Source organism: Nansenia antarctica (assembly GCF_963989245.1).
Source record: "Nansenia antarctica genome assembly, chromosome: 13".
Lineage (NCBI taxonomy): Eukaryota > Metazoa > Chordata > Actinopteri > Argentiniformes > Microstomatidae > Nansenia > Nansenia antarctica.
The window spans coordinates 22,436,941-22,447,311 of NC_137683.1; the positions used below are offsets into that span (position 1 = coordinate 22,436,941).

The following is a 10,371-nucleotide window of genomic DNA, read 5'->3' on the forward strand; positions in this document are numbered from 1 at the left end:
GATTCCACTGAATCTTGAAAATCAAGTTAATCTCTTGCCCCCGGGTCATGAGATGTGTTGTCTTGTAAGAGTCAGGTAATAACATAGCCGTACTGTAATAATACAGTTGTGTGTTCAGTGACACTAACCTTTTTCAAAGTCAAACTTATACAGTTTCATTTGACCGTGATTTGAATTCTTACAGTAGCAGTTTTTTAAATATGTGTACAGTATAGGCTACACTACAACAACAACAACAACAACAACAACAACAACAACAACAACAACAAACAGTTAGGCCTACACATAACCAATCTAATCTATTGAATACATTCATAAATGTGTGTCTACGATAATAATTCACACAGTAGCTAATAGGCTATCTAAGCTTAGATCATCATACAGATGTTTTGGATATATTTGGGAGAGAATTCCTAGTGATCAAGCAAGCATGCTTGGACTGCGGTCCGCAGCCATCTTGACTTGATTTTAGGACTCCCAAGTAATAGGCTAGGCAAGGTTGGAGATTTGGACAGCCTTTACGATGCAGCGAGTGGTTACAATCCAGAATAAATTAGCCTAGTTTTTAGTTGAATAGTTTATCGAAAGAGCAAATTGCCTTTCTTCTCCTTGGAGGCGAGTAGAAACAGAATGTACCCCCTGTAGTTACTGGTGTTGAACCGGAATCACTGAGTGTGTATGGAATATTCTGCCACGACTTGTCAAGGTGCTAATCAACACTCTGCGCAGCTGCTCTCATAGGTGTTTCCCAGGCCTGCTCTCTCTCTCTAAGCCCATGTAATCGAGCCTAATGATAATATAGATACCATTTATCCAAAGCGACTTACATTGCTGTGAGTGCAATATGTTTTTCAGTATTGGTCCCAGCGGGAATCGAATCCCCAACCTAAGTGTTTGTTAGCGCCATGCTCTACCACCCCCTCTGGTCCTCTGTGTCTATTAAAGTCCAGGAAGCAGTCCAAGCCCTCCAACACTCCCCACCGGCTACCCTCCCTCCCTCCCCCCCTCCCCCCACCCTCTGGCCCTTTGTTTTATACAGCTAATGAGACGTGTAGCCTATATATCGCTGTACCTCCAGGAGTAAAACGTGCGAGGTTGTGTGGCTTCATGGAGAGTTGTCGGGGGCAGGTGGGCTCGAAGCAGACTGGAAAACTCCCTGAGAAACCCTGTAGAGAAAGTCCCTTCATGTGTTTCCGTGTTCGTACACTGGAGTTGAGAGCATTACTTGGTAATCCTCATGTTGAAATGAGAGAAAGAGCAGTTGGAGACATTTTTTGTTAACACTGGACTTTCACAAATAGGCCTTAAGCCATTGTCATGCTTGCCTGTACATGCCTGTGAACGATAAGACTAACTGTGTTTCTAAAAATGCTTCAAATGCTTTAGATTGTTCACGCTAATGCTTATGTGTAGCATGTGTACCTTTTCTGATTGTTGATATCGTCATGTATCTATACACTACATAGGCTATAGTCTATAATCTATAGTCTATTGCTTATTCATGAGTTAGTGCTGCCAAACCCCCTGTCTGGAGCCTTTGTCCTCAGTAATCGTCTGTGCTTTTATTTGAATTGGAAAACAAAATGATGAGTGGATGAAACTGGATCTGGAGTGGGAATATAATGTATGTTATTCTGAGGTTGTAGGAACCTGCCTAGGATCAGGTTTGGAAGAGGTTTGATGCCATCCTGCGTGGTAGGACGACAGTTCATGGCTATATAGCCTATTTCTTTATTTAACTTTTCCTCTCTTTTTTTGTAGATAGTGTTTATTTTTAGGCTATGTTTTAGGCTGTACTGAGAGTAGGCTATTTCTTAACACCTCACATAAGAACTGACACTACCCCACTGCAAGGTGTACTGAACACACACACACACACGCACACACACGCACGCACACACACACACACACACACACACACACACACACACACACACACACACACACACACATACACACACACACACACACACATTCAGCCTGGTAGATAACAGACACTAAGTTAGAAGATAGCCTAGATAGATAGATAGATAGATAGATAGAAAGATAGGTACTTTATATTAAATTAAGGCATTACAGCAGCTCACAAACAAAAACAACAACAACATAAAGTGACAATAGAAAAAAATCCAATAAATAGACATCTGAAACATTATATAGGCTACAGTAAGAACAGTCCAGTATGAAATATCTGATCACCTCCATCGAGCCAGCCGTCTTATTGCGGCAGGCAGAAAAGATCTGGTATAGCGCTCCTTAAGTGCAGCGCGGTGGTAGTCGTCTGTTGTTAAAGGAGCTTCTCTGCGCTGCCAGCGGGTCATGTAGGGGGTGGGAGGGATTAGCCATGATAGCTAGGAGTTTGGTCCTCATCCGTCTACTGGCCACCTTCTCCACTGTTGAAGAAGAATTATTTTGTCAAGACTAAACTTTGAGGATTAGGAGACGCTCAGGGTACCTGGGAGATAACAGAGAAGGCACTTGGCAGGAGCCACAATCACAGAGGAGTTAAGAGACCAGTTATGGATCTGTCACTCTGAAAGCCGTCACGGTGGGCTCAAACCACTGCTGCGTGTGTGTCTGTGTGTGTGTGTGTGTGGTGTGTGTGAGGGCTCATACCATCGCTGTCAGATTAGGGCCGATTACGACGGCCCTTTCTTCTGTCCCAAAGCCACTCGAAACGGGCATTTGTTCCTCCTCCTCATAGACGTTGTCAGAGAGAGTGAGATGGACAGATTATATCGTAACCGTGTTGTAAAAATGGCTTTCGGACAGAGCCAGGCCTTAACAGGCCAAACAGAATAATGTTTATAATGCTGTGAAAGTGGCCTTGGATGGATTCATACTATTGGATTCAATTGCCTATTCTATGCCAAGAATCGACTGAAAGCATTACATAACTTTCCAATTAAATGATTTCCCCCTTGTGTAATATAACCTGGAAATGGTTCACTCGGCTCCATTACTACGCATTTATACAGAAATGACTAGAATGGGAAACCAGATGAAGGATGGTTGTTACCGTAGTGTACAGTGTTATTACACAGGGACAGAGAAGCGTCAGTGGCACAGGACTGCTAAGTACAGACTTCATTTTGTGTAGTGTTGTAGTAGTGGTACACCTTTTTATTGAAAGCTTTCACAGGGAGCTGTGATCGTGAGTGAAAATAGGCCAGCGTCTCGTTAGATATTTAACTTGCTTGTTATTCAACAACATTGAAAGGATGCCAGCCTCATGATAATGGAGGCTTTTGCCGTCTTCGCTGAGGAGGCGTCAAAATGGCCACCTCTCTCACAGGATGAAAACCTGTTTGATTTCCAATTCAACACATGATGAATTCTCTGTACTGTCAATGCACACGGTTTGCTCACTTTCTCTCTCTCTCTCTCTCTCTCATCTGCAGTGATGCCAGCTTGTATTGGCCCCAGGGCAGCCATTATCCTTATTACTTTCATGTGTGTGTGTGTGTCTGTGTGTGTGCGTGTGTGTGTGTGTGTGTGTGTGTGTGTGTGTGGTGTGTGTGTGTGTGGGGGAGGCAGTAACAGGGTCGTTCATTTATGACCAATGAACAGTACCAGAGAGTGCATCACCACATCTGGGCCATCAAGGTAAATGGAACCATTTACACAACATTATGCAGCGGCGGCAGCCAGCCACAGCTATGGTTTTATTCCTCCTAATGGTGGGCTCTGTTGTTTGGGGTTCCAGTGGCAGAGTCTATCTCATTATCTCTGTTCAACTGTAGCCTGTTGATAACTTCATTAGTTCCCCTGTCAGGTATTGTGTGCGTGTGCGTTTGCGTGTGTGTGTGTGTGTGTGTGTGTGTGTGTGTGGTGGAGGGGGGGGGGGGGGGGGTCCCCTTGGGAGGTCATTGTCTTATTGGATGGCAGGAACAGAGGTTGGAGGTCGGTCTTATCTTGATTTAAGTGTTATTGGAGACAGTGGTGGTACTGATTTGTTTGGCTCTACACTCTGACACACACACACACACACACACACACACACACACACACACACACACACACACGCACGCATCCACTTACACACACACACATGCACACACACACACACACACACACACACACAGCCTGGTGCTCAACTGGGTCACTCACTGCCAAACGATTTAGATCTGAGCCCCGCTAAGGATGGAGTGGAGGGTGGGTAGGACTCTGCCAGCCAATCCCAGAGCTTGTTTCAGTTAACAGTCCTATCAGTGTTAAAGGGGCAATCTAGGATTGGTACATCCATTTTTAGACTTTAACTTTAATTAATTAGCCATTGATGCTTGAAGAATATAATTAATAATTTCCTGATGATCTCAGTTCAACTGTTTTACCCCATTGGTTGTAAACAATGTCATTGTATACAAAAACGGCATGGCTTCACAACATGGTTAAGGCTTAGGGCATATAAATCCAGAGTTCCCAATCTCAGTTGAAGCACCTGTTTCGGGGAGGGTTACTTCACGAACCCCCCCCCCCCCCCCGCCCCCTCCACAACTTTGCCTCATTGAGATAACATGGGAAGCTACTGCCTCATCACCAACTATGTCAATATATAGGCTAACCTTTATGTTTATTTTTGTTTATGAAATCTGAGATTCAAACCTTGTTTTTAGCCTATTTTACAAGTAGCAGAACTCTAGAATACACACTCACTTGACACTTTATTAGGAACACATGTACACCTTCTCATTCATTCAGGTGGTGTGATGGTGTGGGGAATGTTTTCTTGGCACAGGATTGGCCTGTTAATAGCAATCAATCATCGCTTGAATGCCACTGCCTATTTGAGTATTGTTACTGGACCAGAATCTCAAAGGAATGTTTCCAACATTGATTCTTGTGGAATCAATGCCACAACGAATTGAGGCTGTTTTGAGAGTAAAGGAAGGCCCTACCCACTATTAGTAATAGTGTTCCTAATACAAATAAGTGTTCAGTGTGTGTAGCCTATATCGACGCAATGAATTATCTGACAAATTGTCGACAGATTTGTTGGCAAAACAGTTTTATTGCAGGAGTGCACACCACCCTATGCTAGTTTCTGCTTTGGTCTTCATTTAACAAACGTAATAAATACTGCAACCTAAACTTTCAAACTTCTCCGCTAGTCAGACAATGTAACTAAGAAATGGTCTGGACTGAAAGCCTGTCCCACTGTAACCATGGTTACGTTTTTAACGGCGTTTGCCGTGAAGGAGCCTACAAGTGTTCATATGCTATTGAAGAAGCAGTTTCTGGGTGTCTCTGGATTCTGGAAATAGCAGCTTAAAGCTATCTTTCTGACCTCACGGATGGTGTGTCGTCGCCTCTGTATCTCCGTGTATCAATTTGAGAGTGGTTTACATTTCTCCAGCCCCGTCCCATAGCCGTTACCTCTTTTGTTGATGTTTGAATCCCCGATTTTGCCCCTTTAACCAGCTCCAGCTCTGTCACCTCCAGACTTCATTCTCTCCTTTCCTCTCCTCTCCTCTCCTCTCCTCTCCTCTCCTTTCCTCTCCTCTCCTCTCCTCTCCTTTCCTCTCCTCTCCTCTCCTCTCCTCTCCCATCAGTCCCAGATGGAGGTTCTTGCCCGGGGACACGCTGGATTACAGTAACACAGTGGGTGTCGTTCAATCAAACCCGCTGTGGAGTAGGATACGGGTTGCTTGGGAACATGCTTTAAAAGCTTCTCATGAACATTTTATAGGTCGGCTCATTTTCCCTCAGGTTAAACTGCTGAATGGGTTTTTTGGGCATTGAAAAGCTGCCAGGTAAACCTGCCCACAGGTGGATGAGAGACAGATCAGTAGTCTGTGTAAACAAAGCTGCTTCACACCTTACCTAACGGCAGTCTACAGTATGACAGGTTTGGTTGAATCTGTTTTTAATACGCGTGCTGTTGTCTTCTGTCTCTCTCCTTGCCTTGAATAGAACGGAGACATAGAATGTGATTGGAATGGAAGCTGAGAGACAGAGTCCCTGATTGGTGGAAGACGGACCGGAAGGGTGCACATACAGAACCAAACAGTGAGTCAGGCACCGTCGATATATATACAGACCCAAACCCTTACACAACCTTTACATTACATTACATTTACATTACATTAACAGTACATTACATTATTGTACAATCCTTTACATTACATTTACATTACATTAACAGTACATTACATTATTGTACAATCCTTTACATTACATTTACAGTGCATTACATTATATTTACATTACATTTACATTACTTAACATTTACAGTACATGACATTACATTACTTTACTTTACATTTACAGTACATGACATTACATTACTTTAGGCTACATTATATTACATTTACATTACTTTACATTTGCAGTACATTACATTACTTGCAAACCCTTACAACCCTGTTATTGTGTTATGTTTCAGTCAGTGGTGTGTGTGTGTGTGTGTGTGTGTGTGTGTGTGTGTGTGTGTGTGTGTGTGTGTGTGTGTGTGCGTGTGTGTGTGCGTGTGTGTGTACATGTGTGCATGTGTGCATGTGTGCGTGCGTGTGTGTGTGTGTGTGTGTGTACATGTGTGCATGTGTGCATGTGTGCGTGTGTGTGTGTGTGTGTGCGTGTGTGTGCGTGTGTGTGTGCGTGTGTGTGCGTGTGCGCATGTGTGCATGTGTGCGTGTGTGCGTGTGTGTGTGTGTGTACATGTGTACATGTGTGCATGTGTGCGTGCGTGTGTGTGCGTGTGCGTGCGTGTGTGTGTGTGTGTGTGCGTGTGTGCGTGTGTGTGTGTGTGTGTGTGTGTGTGCGTGTGTGTGTGTGTGTGTGTGTGTGTGCGTGTGTGTCCCTTATTCCTCATTCCATTCCATGCATAACAATGAGCCCATCCTCCGATTTTTTTACTTCCACCAGCCTCCCCTGGTTTCAGCATAGTAACACTGTTAAAACCAGAGTGCTTTGAAGCCATTTTGTGTCAGTTAATCTGCAGTTTAAGGACTCACAGTCTTCCCTCCCCGCTGCCTCCCTGGCCCTCCGCCTCTCAGCTTCAGACCCTCTCTCACTTAATTGCATTTTCATGTGAATCCGTCTTCATGAAATCTCTTACCAAGAAACCCAAGTCCATTTCCATCACTTCCATCAATTTACATCTCGTAGGCTGCGGAGGGAAAAAAAAAAGAAAAGAAAAAAGAGAGATGCATTCATATACCATCCACACAGGCTGTTACCACAGGCGAAGGAGGCAGCCTAGGTTCTTGAATCGCAGACGAACAATTGAAGTGCACATAAGCAGTGGAATGTAATTTGCTTGCTTGATACGGGTGGGGAAACTTCTAAAGGCTTCTGTGCTTTCATGCAGGAATTCAGGGGCTTTTCATTGCCCGTGTGCGTGTTTGAAGGTCGGATTATAAAGCTGATGTTCTCTTTTGTGGCATAAATAGAGACATCTCTGCACCTCGGTGTAAGCTATACTCCATCCAATGTAATGAATGGAGATTGATTTTAGTTTGTGTTCAGTTATTTCTTTTGCCCTTATTGTTTTCTTACCGGTTTTAGAATCGACCCTCGTCTTCAACGATGCAAGCGGAGGACAGGAAGAAGAGAAAGCTGAGTGTGAACTCCAAAGGCGGGTCCGAGGAGTACTGTCTGAGGGTGAGTACTGGAACAATGCCGTATACTTCCACTTGCCGATGATCTACTCTTGTCAGCCGTCGTCCTCGGCTGTAGAAATGCATTCCTGCCTGCTGACTAACTGCTGTGGAATTACAGGAGCGACCGAAGGAGGACCCCACGAAGATGAAGAACAAAGTAGCCAGCCAAGGTGAGTTGAGTTGAGTTTCGTTTAGTTTGTGATATTCCATTACCGTAGTCTGTCAGACATGTGAAAATCAGATGTCTAATAGACTAATGCAATACTAATACCAAACAACAACAAAATAAAGTGATAATAGAATAAAATAATAGAATAAAATGTTTATTCTATTATTCTATTGTCACTTTATATTGTTATTGTTTGGTTGTTTGTGATGTGAGCTGCTGTAATGCCTTCATTTCCCCTCAGGGATCAATAAAGCACCTACATATCTATTTGTCTGGATTGAGAAAAAGAAAAAACGATATACACACTATATACGATACGAATACAATACAATACAGTTCCAGTACAATACGTTATGTGCACCTACATGGATAAGGAAGTGATACATGTATGAATGGATGGATTGTGTTGTCATGTGACTCAGTGAGCGGTAAGAAGAAGGCGTGGATGTGGGATCAGTACCTGGATGAGGAGAGGACCAGGAATGAGACGGCAGTAGCAGCTCCGCTCTCTCTCTTTACTGAGGTAAGACACCAGGCTGGTCACACTGTAGTTACTAAGGTACCTGGCTGGTCACACTGTAGTTAAAGTTGCTCGTTATTATTCAGGAAAAAGCCATTATTGACATGTCTGTGCGTCAGCTATTATGTTTCTTCAAATCAATTCATATCATTATGAACGCATATGAATCATTGTGAATCATTGTGAATCATTGTGAATCATTGTGAATCATTGTGAATCATTCTGCATGACGACAAACAAATAACATTTTTGAACGGAACAGAACAGAACATAAATATTTTGAAATATATGTGTCTGTATAGAGTTGTGTAATTATTTATGAACCATACTATTTCCTTAGTAGGCCTAGGCTGGGTTGCAACAACATGGTTTAAATGAATCCTGGTTTAGGCTTAATCCAGGCTTAGTAAATCCAGGCACTCTGCTGACAATTCTGAACACTGTGGACTTGTGAACTCCAAAAAGATACTTGTATAATGGGATGTAACAATAAACTTGATTGATTCTGTGACCATGGCTCAATGTTATGCATTGAGTCTAAAATAAAACAGGGAGCAGTGTTGTTACCACTCTACTCTGTACCATTAGCACTATTCCACAAAACGGACAATTTTCAATTGACAAGAGTACACAAAATACCCTTGTACCCTTGTCTATGTTTATTTTTTTCTTTCTCGTTACTCTTCCAAGAGGTGTAATATGAATTTGTGAATCTCAGGTCCAACGCAGTGTTACTTTTGAGAGAAAAAAAATACTGAGTACAGGTGCATCTCAAAAAATTCGAATATCGTGGAAAAGTTCATTATCTTCCGTAATTTAATTCAAAAGGTGAAACTTTCATATATGCTAGATTCATTACACATGAAGTGAACACATGTAATGAATCTAGAATATATGAACATTTCACCTTTTGAATTAAATTACGGAAAATAATGAACTTTTCCACAATATACTATTTTTTTTGTTGATGCACCTGTACTTAAAGGTCAAGTGATAAAGCTGTGATGTGTTTCATTGTCGTAAGCCAGGTGCAATACAATAAGAAAAGAACAGCGGCTGGTTTACACGGCGACGCTTATCTTTTCCAAGGGGATAAGTTGTTATTTTCTGAGAAAAATCTAAACAACCTGCTACCTCTTGTCCTTGATAAGTGTCTCTCCCTAGCCCGGTTGCTGTGGTTGTAGATCATGCAGGCAGATTTCAGATGGGTGGGTGGGGAGGGTGGGTGAAGAGAGAGAGAGAGAGAGAGAGAGAGAGAGAGAGAGATACAGGGGGGTGGAGAGAGAGAGGGGAGGGGAGGAGAGGAGAGAGTGCAGAGAGCGGAAGGGAGGGTGGAGATAGAGAGGGTAGAGACTTAGAGGGAGGTTAGGAAAGGAAGATGAGGAGGAGGAGAGGAGATGTTCCCTCAGGGAGCCTCCCTTCCTGCTGCTCTTCTGCTGCAGTTAGTTTGTGCCCGAGTGTGTGTGTGTGTGTGTGTGTGTGTGTGTGTGTGTGTGTGTGTGTGTGTGTGTGTGTGTGCGTGTGTGTGTGTGCTCAGGTGCGTGTGTGCTTGCTTGTGTGTGCGTGCGTGCGCGCATGCACACGTGTGTTCTGTGGAGCACCAGGGTGTCCCCAATGTTTCTATGACTGGGCATCGAGGACAGTGGGACAGTTTGTTTTTTTCTGTCGCAGCACAATGACTATGAAACCACAGCGCAGGTTGAAGTAGGCTGGCAGAGTTCACTTTCAGAGGAGATCAGAGGGATCAGGTCCGTTAAAAGGACTATAGGGGGACAGTTCTCCTCGCCGTTAAATCCATCTGTTCTAATCAGGAGAAACACGACGCGTTAGGAAACAAACGCCGCATGTTGTGCGACTGACTGCAAAGAATGGGCAGGCAACAGAACAGCCACACCTTGGCTGTGTAAACACCCCGCTACAGTGTGTTCAGACATGGCTTTCTGCCTTTGTCTCTCTCCCTCCCTCTCTCTCTCTCTCTCTCTCTCTCTCTCTCTCTCTCTCTCTCTCTCTCTCTCTCTCTCTCTCTCTCTCTCTCTCTCCTCTCTCTCTCTCTCTCTCTCTCTCTCTCTCTCTCTCTCTCT

At 43.6% G+C, this 10,371-nt stretch overlaps 1 protein-coding gene across 1 annotated transcript in view; it reads left to right on the forward strand.

Moving 5' to 3' along the window:
- Positions 1-5,912: 5,912 nt before the first annotated feature.
- Positions 5,913-10,371, forward strand: part of l3mbtl4 (L3MBTL histone methyl-lysine binding protein 4) — a 77,194-nt gene continuing 72,735 nt past the window's right edge. Inside the window, exons 1-4 of the mRNA XM_080544434.1 lie at positions 5,913-6,009; positions 7,507-7,602; positions 7,720-7,771; positions 8,193-8,293. Of these exons, the coding sequence (XP_080400560.1) occupies positions 7,528-7,602; positions 7,720-7,771; positions 8,193-8,293 (228 nt within the window). The 5' untranslated portion in view covers positions 5,913-6,009; positions 7,507-7,527. The remainder of the gene's footprint in view (positions 6,010-7,506; positions 7,603-7,719; positions 7,772-8,192; positions 8,294-10,371) is intronic.